General features: G+C 42.1%; 1 protein-coding gene across 15 annotated transcripts in view; it reads left to right on the forward strand.

The window, feature by feature from the left end:
- LOC117534184 (R3H domain-containing protein 2) overlaps nucleotides 1-25519 on the forward strand; it is a 60167-nt gene that overhangs the window by 9146 nt on the left and 25502 nt on the right. For 13 of the 15 annotated variants that reach the window (XM_034198312.1, XM_034198316.1, XM_034198323.1 and 10 more), the window contains 10 exons: nucleotides 15089-15248; nucleotides 15715-15869; nucleotides 16000-16222; nucleotides 16890-16931; nucleotides 17510-17596; nucleotides 17770-17893; nucleotides 18508-18586; nucleotides 21758-21817; nucleotides 22363-22503; nucleotides 23273-23381. In XM_034198312.1, coding sequence (XP_034054203.1) covers nucleotides 16064-16222; nucleotides 16890-16931; nucleotides 17510-17596; nucleotides 17770-17893; nucleotides 18508-18586; nucleotides 21758-21817; nucleotides 22363-22503; nucleotides 23273-23381 — 801 coding nt within the window. In that variant the 5' untranslated portion in view covers nucleotides 15089-15248; nucleotides 15715-15869; nucleotides 16000-16063. The remainder of the gene's footprint in view (nucleotides 1-15088; nucleotides 15249-15714; nucleotides 15870-15999; nucleotides 16223-16889; nucleotides 16932-17509; nucleotides 17597-17769; nucleotides 17894-18507; nucleotides 18587-21757; nucleotides 21818-22362; nucleotides 22504-23272; nucleotides 23382-25519) is intronic. The other 2 variants (XM_034198314.1, XM_034198319.1) reach the window with 2 other exon arrangements.

A 25519-nucleotide genomic window follows, 5' to 3' on the forward strand; every position in this document is an offset into this window, starting at 1 on the left:
AAAAAAGGTGAAAAAGTAGCCCCGGGCCAAAACTAGGCCAAGTGGAAGCGCAACCAAAAATGGGCCCCGCACGGCTCGGCACGCTTAAAGCGAGCTACCCGCTGCAGTGGAAACGCGCCATAAGCTGACTAACGTTAGTCTAATGTTATGTTTGACTTGTAAAGGACCACAACATGAGTTAGCTCTCTGTGCAGTTAGTTCGTTCCGGGTTAGTAGTGGCTAGATAGCGGTGTACTGCAGACGTAAACTAGCTACCATTCCAGCCAACATTAAATGCTGACAAACGTTAACTAACACACAGCTGGCGCCGCTAGCTAGGTAGCTAACATTAACTACTAACCAACCAAGCACGAACAAACCGCACGGAGAGCTATAAGATAGTTAGCACTACCGAAGTGCACAGAACTCAAGCTGCACAACACACTACACAAACGTGGAATTAATTTAGCCAAAGTTAGTACTTACTTATCATTGTTCCCTTCACGAGAGACAACGGGGTGCCTCCGCTTTAAATGCTCCAACATAGCTGTTGTGCTAGTGTGCTAGTGTGGTATGCCAACTCCATTTGGCAAAGACTGCAAATAACAATGCCTTTGCGTTTTGGACTACATTTAAAGTATTCCCATGCTTTTGAAGACCTAGGGCGAGATGTTTTTGTTTGGGGGCTTTTTGCAGGGCTTCGTGCGCAATCCTGTGAGGAGGAGGTGGTAGCCGTTTCAGTCTCCATTGTGTTTGAAGTGTGATTGCAAACTGCTTGTTGCTTTGGGTGACCCACGTGTGTGTGTGGCGATGCGTCGACGAGGAAATCTGTGGTCGACGAGATTTTGAAGTCGACGAGTCGCTACAGCACTACTCTTTATTAGTCACATTAGTAATTTAATAATCCATTTTCTCTCTGCTGGTAAAGTAACGTGTTTTTTTCTAATTTAAGAGGGATCAGTAAGGTAAGGCTACCGTGACTGTTTGATTCAGAAGGAGTTTAATGTATAAGATCCCTGATGTTAAGGTAACCAGAATGTTTATTTCCACTGTGTACAACATGTTGTAAGGGACCCACAATCTATCTTTATGCAAGGGATAATGTGCAGCGAGCGGGCTCTATGGGGAAAAGAACACCTGCATCTAGATCCCTCTGCAGGTGGTACTTTAACTATATTTTGATGCTAATACTTTTATACTTTTGTACTTTTACTTGTAACATTTTGAATGCAGGACTTTTTATTGTAACCGAGTATTCCTACACTCTTTCATACACATTTTTTGACTTTTTCCGACCACTTGCATTTAAATCCGTCTCCCCGTCGCTCTGTGCAGCTGGTCTGTACCACTACACCTGCAGTGCCCCCCACCCTTCTTTCACATAATGGTATGATCCTAGTGTGTCCTCGCATATGATTGGCCGCATGGTGGCCCAGCTAAATAAAGTCCCGCCCCTGCCTGCAAGGATTCTCAGCAAGAGTAGGAGCGGCTGAAGATTCTGCTCTCCCCGACGGGAGTCTTCTCTTCTAGCGGCGGCTCGCGATCGGCGTGTTGGAGACCTCTGAATTAAAGTATCAATTCAGAAGGCTCAAGGTCAAGTCCCGAGTCAGTGGTGTTCAAGGTCGAGTCGCAAGTGTTTTGTGATTTTGTCAAGTCGAGTCTCAAGTCATCAAATTGGTGACTCGAGTCTGACTCGAGTCCAAGTCATGTGACTCGAGTCAGACTCGAGTCCAAGTCATGTGACTCGAGTCCACACCTCTGCGGTTTGCTAAGCGGAAGTAAATTCAACTGTCCTGAAGTCAGTGTGAAACATCCACATTTAACTTTTATCATTCTACTTTGTCGTCATTTATAGTTCATTTAAGTACACTTTTTGAAACAAAATACAAATTTGAATAAAATGTAGACAACCTATACCTTAGTTTCTGCTTTATGCTAGACATGACCAATCTTATCTCAGCCGTAAGCTCAGATGGAACTGTCATAGAGACATAACCACTTGTTGAATTTCAAGAGGGAGAATGGAAGGAAGAACTGAGAGAAAGCATGGTGATAGTGAGCCAACAGAAAACGCTGTTTACAAAAAGAAATCAATAAGCAAATTATAGAAGCGTTGAGGATGGAGAACATGCTTTACTTAACCAGAACAAGTTTAGGAGTGGTGGTTTCTGATGTCATTCAATGGTTGTTATATAGATTGAGAGGTTGACGTAAAAAGAGAGAGCAAGACAAACTGGAATGACAGATATATTGCTCTCCTTACACAGGCACAGGAGGTATTGGGAGGGGTTGGTTTTCACAGGTAAACAGATGGCACAGCGCAGCGAGGCGTTGACCTGCCACCGCTGTCAAGTCAGCTACGTGATCTAGTGACTCGCTGTCGTGTGCAGTTTCTCTAATTAACACTACCTGATAATCTGTGCAGGGTTATTAGTGTCGTACACCATCACTCTCTCACACATCACATAATTGAGTAGATGGCATTGTTATATTATTTTAGATTGCCAACACATTTCAAGTGAATGAGTCAAGACTGTAATTGGCAGGCATAATTTGCATTGTTGGAAGCATTGTTTTTGCTGATGCTGTTCTAAAACAGGTACAATGGTGTCTGCTTGATAAGGGGCTGCATAGATATATTCAAATAAAGTAATCGGCCTACTGCGGTGATCTCACACGTCTATCAAACAGTCTGTACAGTATGTATGTCATGTTGTAGCTCCTACAGCCAACAGCAGTGGCAGTCATCTTCCCCCTCTTTTCTCAAGCGTCATCATCGTTGGAATTACAGTTGCCCGTTGCCTGGTATAATGCAAAAAGGACAGAGGCCATGTTTTATTTGTCCGAGCTCAGTTACTTATTGGCCATTGCTGTTTTTGCTTTTAATATCCTCTATGATGCGTGTAATAGAGACATCTTGTTTGGGGTGTGGGGGGGCTTTAGCAGTCCCTGACCTGCGGGTCTTTTGCCCATCTGAGGGGACTATATTTAGCTGGCTAGGTGCCTGGGGAACGGAAGAGGGAGGAGATAAACTGAAGAGCAGTTGAAGGGGATGCTGGGTGGCAGACTGAGCGTGGTGTGTTAGTTAGCTGGAAGGAGGTCTAAATGGCTGCATTGTTGCCCTCCTGCTGGTCATTCTGGAGTGCACAAGCCACACTTTCTGCTGGCCCAATGGAGGCTGTTTGACTGGCTGGCAGCACTCGATTCTCCATCCCTTTCCTGGCATTGCAGCCCAGTCGGCTAGCTGTCATTGAGGATGGCTGTAGCAAATTGAGGTGTTTGTGTTTGGTCATATTGGACATTGGTCACCTTCTGGACACTTCCAGCTGTTGGCCAGTGCATTATTTATCATTAACTATCATTACAGATTTTTCATCATGTTAATAGAAGTTCCACTCAGTCTCTTAGGGGGTGTTTAGACCAAAAATAGTGCAGCATTAGAAAATAACGCAAGGCGCTGTGTTGTTGTGGGTGTGTTGCTATAGGAACCAGAGACGTGACGACTTGCACAGATTTTCCCCGACTGTAGCCCCTTGAAAGAACGAAACCATTTTTTTTTACCTCGACCTCACTCATGTGCGTTCATTGATTTTCATCTCTGTGAGATAATCTTAACTGCATTTGCTGTCATACTTTTGCACTAATTTATTTAATTTTCTCTCTCTTCTGTGTTTCAGTGAAGGTGGGGCAATGGACTGTGGGCTTTGCACACAGCGTAGCTTAGTCGGCATTCAAACTTTATTTAGACCACTATTAATATAAGCTGCTCTGTTATAACACTGTGTTGGGCTTATAAAGCATGCTTTGACTTAAATCAAGAAAGAGTTGAAGCGCTGTGAGTAAGAACAAAGACCTCCAATAGGGTAATTCATGTAGTGTAAAAATGCCGTAGGCTTAACCCTTTAGCTTATAGTGGGGACAAGCCCCATCTGCCAATCCCCCCCTGAGGTGGTAGTAACTGAGGGAAACCCAATAGCGGAAGTCCAGTAAAACATCCCTCATTTTAAATGTAAACATATAGTTTAAACGCATAGTTTATCATTTTACCATTAGATCATCTACCTTTATGGTAAACCTTAAAGGAGGGGTAGGTACGTTTGAGAAACCAGCTCGAGATACACTTTTTGCTATATTCCATGAAATGCTCTTAACATCCCGATAGCAATGAATATCTTAAGCCCGGCCCGGCCCGGCTAAAGTAACTGGATGGCCTTCCTGCCTGTCAGCCTTCCATCTGTGCACACAGTTATCTCGTGCCCTCATTGGTCATGTGCGCGTTCGTGTGTGTTGGAGGAGGGGCTCTGTGGGAAGTGGCAGATTTGTTCCGGCTGTGTATTTTCAATTCTAGCGCACTCGAGCTGGTTTCTCCAAAATGACCTACCCCACCTTTAATGCTGTTCAAACAAAGTGGCACTTCCACACTAATTTCCACTCAGGGATGCAAAAAGTAATCTTTCAATCTAATGGGAGTTAGATTCAATTTAAATTTGGCTCTAGAAAATTCAGTCCCATTTGATTGGATTGGATGAAATGGTGAGCACAAAGAGCGATTGCTAATTTTGGTGGCATTTATTTCAACACCAGCAAAGAAAATGTATTTGACAAAACTAGACTTTGTTCAAAATGATCATGGATTATGTTGCTCCTCTTGCGAAATGCTTTTTAAGAGTGTTAATGGGGTTAGCCCAAAAACAATACATATTTGGTAAGAGAGAGACAGACAAAAAAAGATAACAGCCTTTAGAGATAGAAATGGACATTAAGAGACTAGAATCATAGGTCTGAGGAAGTTACAGCTGAAGTTGACATTCACCCAAAACTCGGAGCAGGGGCTTGACGCTACTATGAGAATAGCTCTATCTGAAATAATAATAATAATAGTTCCATCTTCCGGGTCAGCCCACTTCATGTGAGTCTGAGTTGTTATTATCACTACAAAAAAAAGCACATTCATTCTGATTGTGACCGTTTTCACAACAGCCACATGGCCAGTGATCGAATACATATTGGAATAAATAAAACAAATATAGGAATTTGTGATTATACTACTCGGAGGTGTTATGATGTTCTCTCAGCCAATCCCTGATAGTCCATATTTTCTTCCAATTGCTGAAGAACCCTATTGCAAATGTATTGCATCATTGTCTCTGTCATTATGTTGACAAGTAGTCATAGTCACATGTTAAATAGTTACACTGAACACAGACCTGCGCAGGCTGCCTTATAGTATTTGTCTGTTTTGCTCTCGCCAAGGTTATAGTACACTTGGGCATGCGTCACAGTTTCCTCAGAGACTTCGCCTCTCAGCATGCAATATTGGTATCCTTCCAGTATAGTTTAAAGGCCCTGACACACCAAGCAGACACCAGAGAACTCGCCGACGCCGACTGTTGCGTCGCCGTGTCCTCCTGCGTCTTGGCCGTGTGTCACACGGGAACACACCGCAAAGACTTCAGTGCATGAGTGGCAATAACTCTCCTTACCAGCAGGCGGCGGTAGTGTGTATTCGTCATTCAAAAGAGGCAACAACCGGAAGACAGAGAAGAAGAACAGACTGCATGATATAAACAAACAACAAATAGCGTGTGGGTTCCATTTCCCTCTCGTCCATCGAAAACATGTTTCGTGCGGCACTGGAGCTATCAGCCATAAGAGGGGTTAGCGATAATAAACAATAACAATGTGCCTACATAACTGTCAGTTGCAGCCCTAGCATTAGTATTGGTTATACATTAAAATACTTCTAGGCAGATTGAGGAGGAGAATGAACAGAGGGGCAGAAACATCCATCTGAATAATAATAATAATAATAACTTTATTTGTATCACACCTTTCATACAGGGGATTGCAGTTCAAAGTGCTTTACATCAGTAAAAAATAAGATATCAAATCAGTGTAAAATAAGCAGCAAGAGCAAAGCATAAAGTGGGATAAAATAATGCAGATAGATATATATATATATATATATATATATATAGTAATCCCAACAGGCCACCTTGTTTATGGTTTGATTCAGTTTTACATTACATTTATTTGATAACTTCAGTTAACTTTGAAGATTCCGAACACTACAAAATATAATCAAGACATATTTTATCATGTATTATAGTAGAAAGTAGAAATAGTTTTTAGTAGAAATATCCCTTACAATAAAGGCAGTATGCCCGTGTGTCATCTCCAATAAATGGCTTCAACCATACTTTAAAGTCTGGGTTTGATTCCCACTCCTTTCTGTACTTTTGTGAATACGGTTTAGACTGTGACATGATGACCTACGTGGATGTTTAGCTTGTCACAGAGAGGCACACACACAGTGGACGAGGTGATTAAGTGACTGAAGCTGTCTCGACGCGGGAGAGTGTGGCTATCTCCTCTCTGCTCTGACTGCAGTTGAGCTGCTGCGGGAGGCAACTGAGTCTGCGCGCCTGTCAGTACTATGGGAGGGCTGAGGGGCTCACGGCAGCTCGTTAACTGCGGAACAATACGTGAGTCTCCAAACACTAGAAAAGTCCCTAATAACACCATTACAAGTCGTTAGATTAGTCGTTAGTCGCTTTTGACAAAGATAAGTAGCCGGAGGGTTTGGAAAGCCGCCGAATTTAACGACAAAGTCGCCAAGTTGGTAACACTGGTCTGTGTGTGACTTCTTAAATCGTTTGTTTACGTCCCTCACTTCCGTTTCACTTCTGATTCGCTAACTGAACAGCCAATCAGAGTGATTGCTTGGTCCGACTGCCTGACCCGATGCATGGCCGATTCAACATGTTGAATCGGCCATGCATCGGGTCAGGCAGTCCAAATAAGGCGTGTCACGGCAGACGGTGCGGGACACACCAACCTGACTACGGCGCCGCGAATGCCCGACAGCCTCTGACGGCCTCTGACGGCCTCTGACTCCCAAAATCGGCTTGGTGTGTCAGGGCCTTAAGGCTTAACCTCACACGTTAAAATTGGCGTGCTGAAAATGTTCAGCTCCTTTGTAAAGCTGTGTCTGTACTTTGTGATACTCTCATGCAGACTTTACCTGCACATATCTTCAAGAGAAAGGTAGTTACTGATACTATGATCTGAGACATACTTCCTTATTTTGGAGGTCTGTTCTTGTGTCTGAGCTCCATCTGTTTAGGTCAAGGTCTCGGCTTCACCAGACCTGAGTCAGTCACTACTCTAATCAGGACGGAGTGGAACAGAACTGTCCGCAGTCAGTGTGTGATGGGAGTCATCGACCAATCTGCACATTTGAAATAGCTGTGTGTGTGAATGACTCGAATTCTGATCAAGTCTGTGTGCCTGTATGTACTTGTACATCTGCAAGCCCTGTTTGGTTGCATGTTTGTTGTGTCTGTGCTATCGAGCTGTTTTGTTCAAGTAACCCATGATGCTTCTGTGTGTTTCTGTGTGCTGTTTCATTTGTGTTTACCCAGTGATAAATACACTGGGCCTTGTAATTGGGAAACGAGGGGGGTCGTGAGAGTGAAAGGGAGAGAGAAATATGGGGGTGTTGAGGGATATGGCTGCTTTTCTCTTGGTGACAGAGCCTGTTGCCATGGAGCTGGTCCTCCCATTGGTGGAAGTCTGGTCCAATCGCTTAACAGCACAGATTGTTTCATCATTGAGAAGTTTTTCCTCTCTTCCAGTCTCACTAGCCACCCCTTGCTCCTCCATTTGTCTCTACTCTTTTCCCTCTCCTCTCTCTCTCCCCATCTCTTTCATTGCTTCCTCCTTTTCACAGTAAAAGAAGCTGATCAATTACAAGGTTTATAATGAGTGCAGGAGCTGACACGGTAATTCATTTAATATCAGCTTCTCAAGTGAAGCTGCCAGAATCTTTCTCAAATCTCATCTGTACTTGAGAAGACAAGATAACCCCACAATCCCACATTTGATTTTGATGTTGCACAGCTAAGAAATAATTGTAAATGGTGTCTTACTGCCAGAAGGTATGTAAAATATGGCCATCTTTTGCACAGGCAGACTGTTATAGCTGTTTAAAAAAGGTTACCGTCTTTCCCTTAGTAGTGTTCTCATTAGTCTGATGCTCTATCAGTTTCAGATCATTCAGCTTGTGAACTGTCTGCTCTGAAGCTCGCATGGAGTTGCACTCAAACATAAAACAAACTTGTACAGGACAGGTCTTCCAAGTTTGACATGAATGTAGTATTCTCTAGTATTATTGCATCCCAAAACAAAAGAAAGATTTAGCATAATTAATATAAAGACTGAATTGGTTTTTGTCTATTGGATACAAATAGAAAACTCTTATGTAGGCTGAATGTTTCTCCTAGAAATGTTGTAGCATGACCACAGTAGTGAAGTGTCATTTTACTTATGTGATGATTGAATTGTAAGCTTGCCCTTCGATCAAATAAGGTGCAGGACTCTAAATAATTCTTCTCCCAGATTTCATTTTATATTTCCCAAATTCTGTGTTTTACCAGGAACATTGTCGTAAACGTTATCAATGAACTTCATGTAACAACACATTCTCCTGACTCATGCTAGTTGTTTGGATATCAGGATGTTCATTTAGAAAATGGCCTGCCTTGATCTGTTCTGTTAAACAAGCAGCGGCCCTTTCAAAAATAGACTAGATGCGTATTATTACCGGAGCAGAGAGCTTCTAGGATGCTTACAAAACACTGCGGTGCAACACCAACACATAGCAGGATTAGACGCTGTGAAAAATGCTTATAGTATTAGCCTAAACGGATATTTAAATAAATTGCATCCACATGCTTTACAGTTCACTTCTTTGTATTGATCAAATTATGCATTTTGTTCTGTTTTCCTTACTGTTGAAATCATAGGGCACTAAAGTTTTACATTCATGACCCTGTGTATGTTAAGGCTTTATTTCATCTTAAAACGACTACGGCAGTATTTTAGTATCAGTTTTGCTTAGTGAACTGTGTAATGTGCTCCATCAGGGCTTCCTCTTGACAGACCCTGATGAGAAGATGCCTTCTAGGCTCAGTATTAGACCCTGATGAGAAGATGCCTTCTAGGCTCAGTATTAGACCCTGATGAGAAGATGCCTTCTAGGCTCAGTATTAGACCCTGATGAGAAGATGCCTTCTAGGCTCAGTATTAGACCCTGATGAGAAGATGCCTTCTAGGCTCAGTATTAGACCCTGATGAGAAGATGCCTTCTAGGCTCAGTATTAGACCCTGATGAGAAGATGCCTTCTAGGCTCAGTATTAGACCCTGATGAGAAGATGCCTTCTAGGCTCAGTATTAGACCCTGATGAGAAGATGCCTTCTAGGCTCAGTATTAGACCCTGATGAGAAGATGCCTTCTAGGCTCAGTATTAGACCCTGATGAGAAGATGCCTTCTAGGCTCAGTATTAGACCCTGATGAGAAGATGCCTTCTAGGCTCAGTATTAGACCCTGATGAGAAGATGCCTTCTAGGCTCAGTATTAGACCCTGATGAGAAGATGCCTTCTAGGCTCAGTATTAGACCCTGATGAGAAGATGCCTTCTAGGCTCAGTATTAGACCCTGATGAGAAGATGCCTTCTAGGCTCAGTATTGGATGAATTAGTTGGCCATTGATTGCACAAAAATAGAACTGCGTTAACAAACAGGGAATTCCCATTTGCGTAGATGCTTAGATTCAATGTTGCTTAAGGTTTAGATTCCCTCATTGATACTAGTGGGTATGTTCTGTAAATATTGTGCGTGGTTGTATGAATTTCACAGTTTCACAATAATGTTTTATCAATCTTAAGAAAAAGTTGAATATAATGGAATAACATTTTAATTTGATACAAAGCCAATGTTTATTTTAGCTCTGGCATTAGACACATTTATTTGAACAACATTTCTGCATTGCGAGTCCTTTTTTTCCTTCACTTCGTGTTTGTTCACACATTGGATTGGTTTGGTTTCATAATTCTTACCTACTTCTTTCATTTTGAGGAATTCCAAACTTCTCTCCTTCACTCACACTCTAGCACTTTTCTCTTCAGTCGTCATTAATTCATGTGAGATCAGGATTCCCCCCCCTCTCTCTACTGGCATACATTCATTATGCAGGAGGAAGACTGGTTCACTTGATCAACACCTCTTCACCTCTCTCCATCACTTTCTTCTTTCTCACTATTTGTATCCTTTCTTTCTTAATACCCTTTCTGCAGTTCCCCCCTCATGCAGCAGAAAACTATTCATAGGTTATAACTAGTAAGAGCCAAAGAGACTTCAAGAGAGCTACAGAAAGGTAGGTAGGTAACTAGGAGGGGAGGGAGAGAATGAGTCATAGCTCGTCCCACAGGACTGAGTGGGTTGGCTGAGTGGAGGAGGATGGCGTCAGCAGTAGGCCTGACAATTTAAGAAGACACATTAAAAGAGACGGAGAGCTAACACTTCAAAGTGGGTGGATGGAGAGAGAGAGAGAATTGATGGGAGGGGTTGTTGTGGAAGGCAGGAAGGGGTATCCTCTAGCATTGAGAGGGGGAGGCAAGGAGAATGACAGAGAGAGACAAATATGGAAGAAGAGAAATCCTGTCTTCCGCTGCATTTCGCCGTTCATGTCCCCCTCGTCTTTTTGTCTTGTGTCCACTGTCCACCCTTCAGGATGTTTTTTCTCCATATCTTTGCTGCTGTCATCAAATACGTTTCCTGCCTGTTTTTTCTCAACGATTCAGACACCTTACAACTTGTATATAGCTCACAACAGAACATATATACAGTATCCTTTAATTGTCTACGTGTATTAATATTTGAACAGTTTTGTTGTGAAAGTGCCTGGACAGTTCTTCTAAAGTCCCCAGTGCTCTGCCAGCCCCCCACCCCTCCCTCCCTGTGTACGATTGTGCAACCAATGCAAAGGGGAATCCTCTCTGACAGAGACAGACAGTGGTACGCACACACTGCGAGCGCCGCCGATATATAATATGTGCAGGCACTGAGCTTGCACAAACCCTGCCATTGCTACACACACATCAGCCTCCACTCCGCGAAGACACAACCTTGCTGCCTTTTGTGAAATGGGTTCTCTCTGACGTCAAACAGAAAAGCGAGGCGCCGAATTGGGTCGGACTGCCTGTGTGTGTCTCTCCCACTGCTGTCTGTGGGTTTGTACGTGCTCGCTCTGCGCTTCCATTCACCTTCCTCTTCCATTCAGCTTGTGCAGAGAAAATGGAGAGGCACGTCTGCTACGCAGGCTTCTCCATTATGAAATTGGAAATCCTGCAATGAATGAAAGTTATAACTGGTAATAGTAGTAGCTCGCAATCATCATCCACACATCTGTGGGAATTGCTCATTCTTTGTTCACTTACACTCTGGCTGTCATTAACCAGAAATAGCAGATAAACACACTTTTATCTGTCAGTCTTTACTGGCTATACTGTCATTTACTGTATTGCACGATTATTAGCTAAATAATCTCATACTGTTCCTTTTTTGTAGTGAGATGTTCCTCCACGTTGTTTTTCCTTACATTGTGCCAGTGGATGAGAATTGGTCAATGAATGTATTGATGCAGGAAATGTAAGTATAAAAACCCCAAAGCTTATTATAAGTTCCCAGAGTCAAAGGTATCCTCTTATCATTTCCCTGGACAATTCAAGTATTTTTTTTGGTATTATTATTATTTAGGAATGAAATAACGTAATTGATAACAGCACAACAGTGTAGATTAACTTTGAGCGTGTTGTTAAAACCACAAATGAATTCATATATATTGGTATTTTGGGCAACTAGCAAGCTGTGTTTTTTTTCTCAACCTGTATCGTGAACGAGACTTTAGTTATGTGATCAGTTTCACCAGCTCTTTACTTCCTTTACTACCATGCAGTGGAATTCCTCTCATCTCTCTGGCTTGCCCTGCTGCTACTTATTGCAGAGACCCTGACCCAGCTTGAATGTTGAGGCGGGAACGATTCATCGAATATTTGAATATTAAAAATTATTCAGGTATTCGAATATGAGTTATGAATATTTTAGATGTTTTTTTTTTGGGAGGGATGCCTAAGTTGATTACATATTATCAAATGGAATAATTCAATGTATACGACAGTGCCATAGCTAAGTGTGTTAGGTCTAAAGGTGTGTGTTGCTCCGCTCACCGGTCCCTCACAGCGGGCAGAGCTGCAGGTGCTGATCTCTCTCTCTCGCGTCCGGTTATACTTCACTCGCGTTTAGGTCCAAATCCATCAGATCTTGTTCTAGCCAATGATATGGCTGCTGCCCCTCCCTACACGCAGATCACGCAGACTCAAACCTCATCTTATGCCCACATTCCAGCTGAGAGGGTCTACAGCTGGCCTGATTGTGAATCGTCTCCGCACCCGCCTCTCCCCTGAGTAGACATGCTCATATTCTTAAACAAGAATGATTATTGAATAGCTACATTCTGTGCATAGCCCTGTTATAGGTTGTTGATCTCTGTTGTAATAAGGTTACGTTACCCTAACCCGTTATGTTGATCCCTCTTTCATTTAAAAACAAGTTATGTTTTAAGCATGAAAGCTGTAGGCCTATAGCTGTCAACAGTTCAATACATTTGACAAATTCGACTTGGTTTCTATACTTATTTGAACATGTATTTATTTATCTTTCAAAATTAAAAATATATATATATTTTTTTGTAAAACAGTTTCCCACATTTTGTATAGGATATGTACATTTCGGTTAATCGGTTGACCGTTTTTTTGGGGGTCGAATATTCGAATATACATTTGCTTTCAAATGCCCATCCCTAGCGGCTAGCCTACTATCTGAAGTGGGGATTTACATTCTCTGCACCTTAACCCACACACACATACTCACAGTGGTGACCAGACAGATAGTTTGCTCGATGTCTTTCACTGCTTCACACTCCGCTGGCAGTCTTTGGTGTGGTAACCGGACACAGTGGGCAGGGCAGAGCCCCAAGTGTCGCTGGTTGCCTGTCATCAGAAGGGTCCATGTAAGAGGCTGTGAGGTTTGGTATTGAGTGTGCGGTGGGTCAGCGTGCCCTGCACTACACTACAACAGCTGATGAGGATTCTTTTGTGGGTGTTGTATGTCGACCATCTATGTGCTTACCCGTGTGAGTGTAATGAGGTCGATGGGGAAAGTTTCCCCTGTCATTTTGTAGGAAGCTGTTTTTTATTTTTGTTCTGATAAATATTTGTATCTCTAAATATTCAGAGTCGCTTTCACAGGAGGGAAACTTGTACAGGCAGTCCTGACAAGGTTCCATACTGATTTAGTATTACTCTTTAGGTCAAGAATTGTGTAATACACGTTTGGGTGTTTCTAAAAATGGTCATTAACACAAATAAATCATGTTCCTTTGTTGTTTGTGAACTGGCCAAGTAGTACATTTAGAGAGGTGATCAACTTGCTTGATCAAAGCATCCTGCTCTATAACACCAGCCAGCATGTTAATGTGGTTTTATAAGACCAACATGATAACCCCTTTTAGTTATGACGTAACCGGCCAGAATCCTGTGTGAATCAGCTCCCCTCCTGCATGTCTGCACCCTCATGGCATGATGATGGCAGAGAGATGCCAACATCAGGCCCATCGACACACTGACTGAGCTGGGACACAACAGGCAGTGCAGCTGCTGCTATGATTTCTAATGACCTGAATGACTGCAATTCCTCATTGTTGGAATTGTTCTACGTATGTTATCACATACGTAGAATGTTCCTGATTCTTAGACATCTTAACTGCAGCAAAAGCATTACCTGGCATCATGTATTTGTTGCATCCTCCCTTGTTCTTCCTGCATCCCTCTCAGTATGTGCACACTGAAGTCCACATATTTATTTTTAATATCATTCTTCGCCCTGCTACTCGCTCAACACAAATGGCAGCAGTTGAGTATGACGTTCCCATCTCCTTGGCAACACTGTAGGCTGGTTTGTGTGTGTGTGTGTGTGGTGAGGGAAGCGGGAGGGAGTGTTGAGGAGAGAACTGAGGAAACATAAGAGAGGCATGGGTGGAGGAGGAGAGAATGGGTGAATCTGGTTTATTCATAAGCACCCCATTTCTGGCTCTGATTCACAAATTGTCCTGCAGCCGCTCCCTGCCATTGCTATGACATCGGTCCGCTCAGCAATGCGATTGACACTCTTTCTAAAACAGAACCATTCATTCTTGTTGTGCAAAAACACACTTTATATGTATAAGCTAGCAAAAGGAGGTTTTTTTTCAAAGACACTGTCAGTGCATAGTTTGTCTGTATTCTGTGATGCTGTATTGCTGGCTTATATAAGCAGAGCGAGGTTGGGGCATGTGGGTGTCCTGGTCAGTGATGTGTTGTAAAGCTGATGCCGATGACGCCCTTGCTGTTGCATTGCCTGGGTCTCCCCACACTGGGAATCCCTGCCCAGTCTGTTCCCTCATCTCATCTATCCGGCAGCACAGCAGTACAGGCAGGGACATGCATGACTGGCGCTCATCCGTGCTGCATGCATTCAATCCAACAATCACGCCTCTGATGCCTTTGTATTCACTTGTGCTTCATCACACTATGCATGTGCGCATATGCAGCTGTTGGCCCTGTGATACCAGGTGATGTAGGCTTGTAGGCCATATGGATTGCTTTTCATCTGTGTTTGTGTACTGTACTGCCTAAGGCATCTTAGTAACGGCTTCATAGCAAGAATTTACCCCAAAGCTGCTTGCAGTTCTGTCTCATCTTTGTCCATGTTTGAGAAATGGGTTTAATGATGACAATGACAGGATGGGAAATAGAGAATACTATTAATGAATAGGATATGCTACAAAAGGGTTTTTTGATTGGAAGTTTGAATAAGATGAGCTTGCAGCTGCACAATAAAGGAGAATGAGGGTTTGAAAGGGAATAGTTGAGTGTTTAAGTTGTATGTTCAACCAAAGCTGGTCAGAAGAATGTACTACCATCTTCTAAGTTATGCTGCTAGTTTAAATTCTGGGGAAGAAACCCATTTTGAAATAGTTCTCTCTCAGAAAACACCCATTTTCCATTCATAAAGAGTGTTGCCCACACTCTAGAGATCTGCAGCCCTGTGTGCTCAGAGCTTCCTGCTGCTTTGTCCCCTCCCTGCTAGAAGCAGCAGCAGCGATGAGTCACTCGGTGTGTGAAACATGACGTCATTCGTGTCTTCCTCTTCTGTTCTTGTTGTCCAGGGCTCCTGACTGGAGGACAGACCATGCTGCTGCACTGAGCCGGAGGGAGAGAAAAGAGAGAGGCACCCCGGAGGACGCTGAGGTGGTAGCTGGCCTGTTGGTGTGCCCCTCCCCCTTGCCTGACTGGCTAGCTGCTGCCTCTTCAGTTCACCTGATCGCTGTAAATATTGCTGCCTTTCTTTGTTGTGCATGTGGACCATCTTTTATTATTGTTCAACTAAAGATGTGTCTTTTGTTGTGATGTCACGAAACTGGAATTTCAGTAGATTATACGATATCAATATATATAATACCCTTTTTGATACACTAGGGGAAAATTGAAACAAAATTTAAGAACATTTATTTTTGAATTTGTGTGTCGCGGAAAGAGGAGGGAATCTATGTATTGAATAATCGCTATATCATTTTTAAAACCCTTGTCTTTTGCAGTGAGTTTGCACTCATTCTTTAACATCTTGATACTTTTTCATTTCAAAACTTATCTTGTTTTGGAAAAAGATAATATTTGATGTAGTTATTCATCCATGTAGTATTGTATATATATGTAGCATTCCTTTAACACAGTCAATTCGTTTTTTTAATACAGTTTTTCACATTTCTTTCTTCTGTGTGCTGTTTCCCCTCAGCCCCATCCCGAAGGCTGAGGCTGGCTATGGACTGCGCTTCGCCCCCTGCTGCAGCCCAGCCCAGTACACTACCTTAGTGGGTTCCCCTATCTTCCTGCGTGGTTCCCTCCAGACTCACTGTACGGAGTACAGCACAGATCTGGTACCCCCTACAGGTAGATATTATATTACTGTACACTTGCACACATACTGTATGTGTCTTTCTCTAAAGTTATTAATTGTCAAAATCTTAATTTGTCAGAACCTTGAATTCTCCTCTCTTTTCTCTTGATTTTTTTCTCCCAGCCACTCCTGGGTTCTCCACCCCACCCCGTCCCCTACTCCCAGCCTCTCCCCTTCCCCTGAGAAGATGTCGGTGAGCCTGATAACAGACATCCAGCAGGAGGGAGAGAGTGGGCCGCTCATCGAGCCCTGCAGTCGAGGAAAGACCTCCCCTCTGCCACAGGGAACTAAAGAAGGGACAGGAGAGGGCCTGGAGCCGGAGGACAGCTCCCCACAGGATGCACAGGTGAGGAACTGATAACATGAAAGGGCCAGTTGTGACATTTACAATATTTATATGATGTGTTACAACAATGTGTTTGTTTGATAATTGAATACAAAGAAGGACATTAGAATGAATTTAAAGGCTTTGCAATAACTTTACCTATTACATTAATTCGGCCCTTAGTTAAAGGTGGGGTAGGTATGTTTGAGAAACCGGCTCGAGATACACTTTTTGTTATATTCCATGGAATGCTCTTAACATCCCGATAGCAATGAATATCTGAAGTGCTTTGACAAAAAATCCACAAAAAAATGTCATCTGTTGAAGCCGTAATACTGTAAAAAGTACATCCAATCCGTTTAGCTGGGCCGGCTAAACGGATTGGATTGCCGCCCTGTCTGTCAGCCTTCCATCTCGTGCACGCACAAATGTATCTCGTGCCCTCATTGGGCGTGCCGTAATTGGGCGTGCATTGCGCGTTCATGTGTGTTGGAGGAGGTGCTCTGTAAGGAAGTCTGAAGGAAGGGGCGGATTCTTTTCGGCTGTGTACTTTCAAATTTTAGTGCACTCGAGCCGGTTTCTGAAACTTACCTACCCCACCTTTAAATTTATAGCTGCTGATTTTCTATGTGTATTCAATGTCCAGTGTTATTATTACTGTTAGTAAAATCATATATTTCTCTTGCAGAAACGGGCTCCCAATCACAGCCATGGAAGGAAAAGGGCCAAGGTAAGCCATCTCTTGTCACTGTTTTTGTTATTTTTTACAAAACCAGATATTTTCTAAACCCAAATAACATTGTAATCCTGCTCCCTATTTTAACTGCTTGCTGCTTTGTTGTATAAGATGACCTCTCCTCCATTACTAGCCTCTCAACCACAGTGCGCTTCCTGTTATCATTGGCTTAACATCTTAAGTCCCTTTGGAGGGTTAAAAGTAGTACTGTGAATGACCTAACCAATCCACAAGAATACAAAAGAGTGAATAGGCTGATTGTGCTCCCTTCACTGCATGCACCTGTTCTTTAATGCATTTAACCATTTCATATTATTTATTATTAACAAGATGCTCAGAAGTTCATTTCCATTTTTCTCGCAATTATTTTTCTCTACTGCCTAATTCTATCAATTTCCTTTGAGCTGTGCTTGTTCTAAGAAGACCGTGCTGACTTGTATCACTATTCTCACCTTTGAGCGGGGGACTTTGAAAAACTGACATTTTAAATCCATAAAAACAACTACATTTAGCCTTACAGGTAATATATATATATATATATATATATATATATATATTTGATTTTGTTTCAGTCTAATGCCAAGCTGAAGCTGGTACGGAGTCTGGCAGTATGTGAGGAGTCCTCCGGTCCGTTCTCCACTGATGGCCCTCCAGAATCGGTACTGTTTATTTCTGTAACCCCTAACTCTAACTTTCCTCTTCACCGTGTCAGCCTAGCCTGCAATTTCCTCTATGCAATGAAAGTGTATGCATTTTGAGCTATACTTAATAGAATAAAGAAAAATGGAAATGTTACCAACTTTTCTCATAGCAATGGAATGTGGTTTTCCAGGAAATTATCCAGCTTCACATCAGCTGTCCGTCAGACAAGGAGGAGGAGAAGTCCTCAAAGGACGAGTATGAGAATGAAGAGAAGGAGAAGAAGGACAAGGCTCCACGGAAGATGTTGTCACGTGGTAAGGCCAAATATGTTTTGTAGCCTGTTGTCTTGGGCATTTTGTAACCCTGAACAAGATGGGATTAAAAGCTGCTAATAAATTGAGCTATTCTTTTTCATTATTAATTCTTCTTACTCAAATACAATTAATGCGTATTAACAGTGTAATTTAAAATGTCCCACATTAATCATTTTAAAAAGGTTTTGTAGTGTCACGACTGTTACATGTAAATGTAATGTCCAGTGTATTATTAATACTGAATCTAATACCATGTCATGCTAATTTTCTTTGGAACATAATGGGATCCCTCCCTCTTCTTTTCGAATGACCTACCTCACTCCCTTTCTCTTCTGAGGCCCTCAGGCGTCATTAGAGCATCTGAGAGGAAATGGCTAGCCCAACTGTCTAGTGTAGTGAAAAATGATCCCGAAAGACTGATGGTTATGTTTATGTCAATTAAGTTGTTGCCGGTGTGTTTGGGTGCCATTTTAGAAGCTATGTTTGGAATCATTCTGACTTTGCTCTTTCTAACCTACTTTACGGAAGTGTCACTTGCTCTTACTGTACCTAACAAGTCTCCCAACGTGTTCTTACCCTTCCCTGCCTATTTACCTTTTCCATCTCTCTGTTAGACTCCAGTCAGGAATACACTGACTCCACTGGCATTGATGTCCATGAGTTTCTGGTCAACACACTGAAGAACAATCCCAGGTACGAGATTATCCACAGCTGTAATCATCAGATCAGATATTTACTTATGGGCTCACTAGGTACATACTTTAAGTCATAAAGACAAGCACTTGCACTTTCATCTCAAATTTTGCTTAAAGGGGACCTATCATGCAAAATGCGCTTTTTTTATGTCTTTTATACATAAATATGCATCCCCGGTGTGTCAGGGAACTTACGTAGCATCAGAAAATAAAACCGTCTCTCTTTTCCTCTGTACCCAAATCTCTAAAAACGGAGGTACAACGGAGCTGATCCAGATTTGCGTCCGATATGACGTCATATTGGAAATGTGGACCCACAGCACTATCAGAAACAATGCCCGACTGTTTTGGGTGTAATATGGTCGGTGTTCACATTAGCATCGCTAACACTCAGAGCTAACCTATACTGTAGAGCAGGGGTTCCCAACCTTTATTGTGCCAAGGACCGGCAGATACATACAAAAAAAATGTGTCTGTGTCTTTGTGACACTGGCATTTGTTTTCAGAAGATATTATGATAGTGACGTTCGTTCCGGTGCACGTTCGACAGCATTTAGCACTATCAATCAATCAATGTTTATTTATATAGCCCAATATCACAAATGTTACATTTGTCTCAGTGGTCTTCACAGTGTGTACAGAATATCAGTATGACAATACGACACCCTCTGTCCTTAAACCCTCACATCGTACAAGGAAAAACTTCCGGAGAAAACCCACAGTTTAAAGGGAAAAATGGGAGAAACCTCAGGGAGAGCAACAGAGGAGGGATCCCTCTCCCAGGACGGACAGACGTGCAATAGATGCCGTGTGTAAATTGAAAAGATAATACATTTGCAACATAGGTAGTCCAAATGTTTGGAAATGCATGTGTGTATAATAGGAAGATGAATCCACGAGGATTTCCATCCAGGACCTATGATCCAGGACCACAGCCACGACTCAAGATCCAGGGCTCGCGATCCAGGACACAGGACCGCAGGATCATCCATGTCTCCGGATCCCGGCGTATATAGACACCAAAAAGAAAGACATTTGGGGAAGCTGGGTTAATCGAAACATGAGAGTACACAGGTATAGACAGAGAGAAGGAAGAAGTAAGATGTCCCCCGACAAACTAAGCCTATATCAGCAAAACTAGGGGCTGGATCTAATCAGCCCTAACTATAAGCTTTATCAAAAAGGAAGGTCTTAAGCGCACTCTTAAAAACGGATAGGGTGTCTGCCGCCCGAACACAAACTGGAAGCTGATTCCACAAATGTGGAGCTTGATAAGAAAAGGCTCTACATCGAGATTAAGATTAAACTAATTTATTTTGGGAACACCCGCATATAGGCTACCTATGGAGTTAGCCAGATGTGTGTAAATTACTGTTCATTTGAAAACAAATGCCGGTGTCGGACAGACACAAACACACCGAACACACAGCTGAGCAGAACACACACACACACACACACACACACACACACATCATGCGCCTTGGTGACCGGACATATCCTTCATAAAACTAATAAAAGGGGGAGTAATCGGGCAGTTCGATGTGTGTAGAGATGTGTGTGGTTAACACGTAGCAGCCTGCAGTCACTCGCTGTTCTGATGAAGGTAAACACAGCGAAGGCGGTGCGTAAAAAGGCACAGCTCTCGGCGCGCTGGTGCTGCACTTCTCAGAGGCGGAGTTACACGTCCCGCTGCCTCCTGATGCTGCAGCCATTTCATGAAGTGAAGGAGGTTTTCCTTCTATAAAACAGCTGCGGCAGCAGATACCGTGAGAGTCCCGGATATGAATTCATAGATCAAGGCAGACTGGTTTACAGACTCTCCTGTTTTGCCAATCCGGTGCTTAAACAAATAGCTACCCCTGGCCGACATGTCCTTAAAAGAAAGTCCGAGTTTGAAATATATCTCAAATAATGTATGGACTGCCATTTCCCCACATAAACATAACAGTCTGCAATTAAACGGTTGTCTGCTGTGCGCTCCTCTTCCTACTTGGCGCACCGGTAACTTTCTCGTGCGCACGAGAGGCTGAGACCTTGAGCCGCCGAATCCCTCGGAACATCATAAAAGCCATTTTCAACGGTTTTCTGGTGAAAGATTAACTAGGCTACTGGATAAAATAATATCACTGGTATAGGTGCGAAAATTAAACACTTTTTGAAAAAAATATTATCATAAAATATTTTTACATATTTATAATTCTGCAAATATTACGATAAACTCAGCTATTTCGCGGCCCGGCAGTAACACCTCCGCGGCCCGGTACCGGTCCGCGGACCGGGGGTTGGGAACCCCTGCTGTAGAGCATGTGTGTGAAGAAGCTGGATATCAAAAGGAACTCACCTTGTGGTATAACCGGCAAGAGAGAAAGCCTTTGAGCTCCATAGTGTTTCAGAAATAATCCTTGATAATCCATGATATGGCGTTTCATCACCGCAGAACCTGCCGGTAGAATCTCCCGCATGAGCAGACATAAGCTCCACCCCTCTTTTTAAAATCTTTTTTTTTTCTTTTTTTTTAAAAAAGCTTTATACCCCAAATCAGCACTTTTGAAACAGGAAGTGAAATAGAGGGATATGAGGCATGGCTAGAATGGGTGATCTGTTTGGTATTTTGAGCAAAACACTTCATAGACATGTTGTTTATATATTTGTATTTATCTGAGCCTAAAGATAGCATGCTAGGTGACCTTTAAGGCAAAATGTTATGCAGCCTGGTTGCATTGATGCTAATATGCAATAACGAATGCAACATGTAAAAGCAAAATACCCGACAACTTATAAAGCAATAACATTGTTTGTTTTACTGTCTAAGCCAAAGGTTAATATTCCAGGAGGAACAATGCATTGTTTGCACAGTATTTATCCTCCATCCTCTGTACCAGTATTCAGATTAGTTGTTGATGTCAAGTGTCTTTTAACCCCCACAAATCAAAACATGATTGCTACCAGTATTTTAAAGAAGGAAGGACTAAAAACACAATTTTGAAAAATATGTATTGGGAAGGACCACCATTTGTAATACATTGTCATACAAAAATTCAACACTATATATCATACCTTTTTTTATCTCTGTTTGGTATGCTCGCTGCACTCTAGTCACTGACACACTCCCCCCTCTGATCTCTCCCGTCCTCTCTCTCTCTCTCCCTCTCCCCCTTTGGCCCAACAGGGATCGAATGATGCTGCTCAAACTAGAACAAGATATCCTGGAGTTCATTAATGACGACAAGTAAGCCACGTTCTCCTGTATTTAGATTTTCTACAGCCATCCTTTTTATTTATAGATTCCTGAGCTAGTAAGATAAATATGGCATGTAGTAGTTGACTTTCTTTTTAAGTTTAGCCAGACAGTGCTTTCTAGCTTTGGACTCTGTGAACCCCTGTTAGCAGAGCAGTGCAAACTCAGAGAGGAACATTATGTAGGGAACAAGACAACAGAAGAAAATCCAAGGTTACAAGAATGAATAATTGGAGTTTTTACCATTTTTATTTCAGACAGCCTGGTGTTTTGCCCAAGCCCTTAGAATGCAAATCCATTTGTTAGCAGAACAAACCTAAGAGGGTTATGTTCTCAAAATATTTTAAATGCTGAAAATAAATGTACACATTACAGCCTCAAACAATAGAGACATAGTTTACCAATTAATGGTAATGCTGTGGTTCTTTTCTTTTTATACTCTTAGTACTTTTAATTTTACAGATTGGATATTAAACACATTTTGCAGTGTAGTATTAACATATCATATGTTAATCCATCTTTTGTGTCCTCCGCAGTAACCAGTATAAGAAGTTTCCTCAGATGACGTCCTATCACCGCATGCTGCTTCACCGCGTGGCGGCCTACTTCGGCATGGACCACAACGTGGATCAGACGGGAAAGGCTGTCATCATTAACAAGACGGGCAACACTCGCATGTGAGAGCTGCTCTTGACTTTGGTTCAGACTTCAGCCGCTGTAGTCTAAATTATATCTTATTCCAATGATTATAGGTATGCAAAGAATGTACTAAAATGATTCCAGAATTTATAAAACAGTCAAAGAAACATTATACTTTAATCAGACATTTCTTAATACAGGGATTATAATGGTGTCAATAGGGGTCTAGGTAGGGGCTTTTGTATCCAAATGAAATCCAGAAGTAATGTAAACACTCTTAGACAACACACAAAAACAAACATTGCTGTTACAACCATATGGGTAGTAGAAGAATCCCAAAACTATACACTTTGTGTGAGCAGGATGAAGAACCACCTGAACCAAACACTTGGCGAGCAGCAAAATGTAATCCAAGGGAAGGTTTGTTTAAAAGCTGAAAGCAGCATCACCGCGCCGGAGGAATAAACACCAGTTAACAGTCATTGATGAGGAATCTAGGGGCTGATGGGGAAACCACCAACACAAATGCCAAACTGTTAAAAATGCATCACTTTAAGTTCCCTAAACAGTGACAAGGGAAATGGGTTAGTATTTGGGTTAAAATATGAAATACCACACAATAAATAGAGGGACCCTCTCTCATTGAAACTACTTTTCTTGGCTGACAATTGACAGTCTATTTGTCAGAAAAGTAATTGATGTACTTATTTTTTGCTGTTGCCTTGCTAATTTTCTCCATTTCTCAAATGTTGCAGTAAAGTAATGTTTTGTATAGTATGTTAAAATCATGTATTTTGTCCTTTACAGCCCAGAACAAAGATTCTCTGAACACATCAAAGATGAACGTAACATGGACTTCCAGAAGAAATTCATCCTGAAGAGAGATGATGCCAGCATGGACAAGGATGATAATCAGGTAAACTGCATTGTACCGTCACATTGTTACGTATATCCTACTATAGAACAATAGTGGCACAGTAGTTAAAGGAACTTTACACACAATGTTATTATTTAGTTTTTACTATCACAGGCACAAATCACTATTTTAAAAAACCAAAAAATGAATCTGGTTCCTGGTGTAAAGATGTGCGTCTACTAGGGGTGTAACGGTATCTGTATTCGTACCGTCACGGTTTGGACGTCACGGTTCGGCACATGCAGTCACACGACGAATACGCCTTTTTTTTACGAGTGGGAAAAAAGTCTGTCATTCAGGGCAGTATCCACTACACTATTTATAATCCAGGGGGCGGTATTGCGCCTAAAAGCTGTTTGCCAGCCGCCCTTAAACAACAAATGAAGAACAAGAAGAAACACAACAACAAAACGAACAAAATACAAGAAGAAGAAAAGTTAGTATGGCGAGTTCAGATAACACACAGGAGCTAGAACCCACCTGCTTCTTTTAAATCAGCTGTGTGGGAACATTTTGGGTTCCCTGTGGACTACAATAACGATGAAGTGTGCAAGTGGTGGATCGGACGAGGACGGTGTGTCGGCGTGGCTCAACAGTGGTGCGGTATGCTAATGGGAACACAAGCCAAACATGCTAAATCATATCAGAAGGCATCACCCAGATTTGCCAATCACCGGAGCCCGGCAAAAGACAACAGCAGTTCAACAGCTTATCCCCGCTGTTTTTAAGAAGCCAATAGACATGAAAGCAGAGAGACCAAAATAAATAACGGAAGCTTTTGGCATAAGTTTTTCAACGACTTTGCGCTCTTGAAACACTTTCTTATTATTTATGATGTAATATTTTCAAGACATTCTTTTTAGTTTTACAGCTTGATGAAACCTTTTTGTTTGACATCAGCCATTATAGATAATCTGGCCATCTGAGTGTGTGTGGTACTGTTTGTGGTTTGTTTTTAACTGTTTAATACAGTTAATTATTCAAAATGTCAGAGTTCCTTATTTTTAAACTGAAACTTGCTCTACTGTTCAAAAATAAATAACAACAAACCTGGAATTATGCATTTGGGACTTTTTTTTGCTTTTTCTTGTTGTACCGAACCCGTACCGAACCGTGACCCCCAAACCGAGGTACGAACCGAACCGTGACTTCTGTGAACCGTTACACCCCTAGTGTCTACGTATAAAATGAATTTGCCGATCTACAGATGTAGCACCTCATTTCAGACAGTTTGAAACGCGAGGGCCGTGGCCGGCACGGGGTCTGCCCTCGCTCAAAGGAAAACCTCCAGCGTGACTTGAGACCGCCCCCTTGATAAATAAATGTAATTATAATGAAGCCAGCTGCAATGGATCATTGATCCACCAGGGGGTGCAGTGGGGTTCCACACTGGACAGTGATGCAAATTAGTCGCTTTTCGGCGCCTCCCGCTTTTTTAACGCTGATTTGGGTGACTTGTGTAATTCGTGGAGAACCGAAGAGTTTTCGTTTTAGGGGTGGGGGTCCGTCCGTCCGGCTGACGGAAGAAGAAATCTAGATCGCAAAATAATTAAACAAGCGAGTGCCTGTTTTTCCTGGCCAAGGAACAAAAAAGTTGTTAAAAATAACAAGAATAGAGTTTAAAAGGTGAGTGATTTGTAAAATATCCAAAAAGAAAAATCTGCTTACAGTTCTGTTTCAAATGGGTGTTGAAAGATGTATCCATAGATCTCCTCATGTTCCTCTCAAAGTGCACCAGATTGATGGTTTTAACTTCAATATTTAAAAAAAAAACTGAGTGCTACATCTGTACTTAAAAATATATTCTATATGTGGGTTTTGTCCCTTTGTTAAATGAACTGTCAGTCGGCAGAGATGGATGTGATGGAATATAACTACTTTAAACCTTTTCCAGTTCAGATGAAAAAAGGCAGTCTTCTTTGGATGCCAACTGGGCTGTGAATCTAACACTCACAGATTTCCAGTGGTGAGCCCCCAGGTTAACTTGGCATCTGGAAGTAGGAGTGGTAGTGCTGCAGCATCATCTATGTGTGAATTATTCAAAACAACCCTTCCATTCTTTCAAAAAAAGATAGGGATTTTAACAGAAGAGTCAATCGGTGAAACAATTGTAGCTTTGTGTAAGAGCATGCAGAGTT

Source organism: Gymnodraco acuticeps, unplaced genomic scaffold, assembly GCF_902827175.1.
Source record: "Gymnodraco acuticeps unplaced genomic scaffold, fGymAcu1.1, whole genome shotgun sequence".
Classification (NCBI taxonomy): Eukaryota; Metazoa; Chordata; class Actinopteri; order Perciformes; family Bathydraconidae; genus Gymnodraco; species Gymnodraco acuticeps.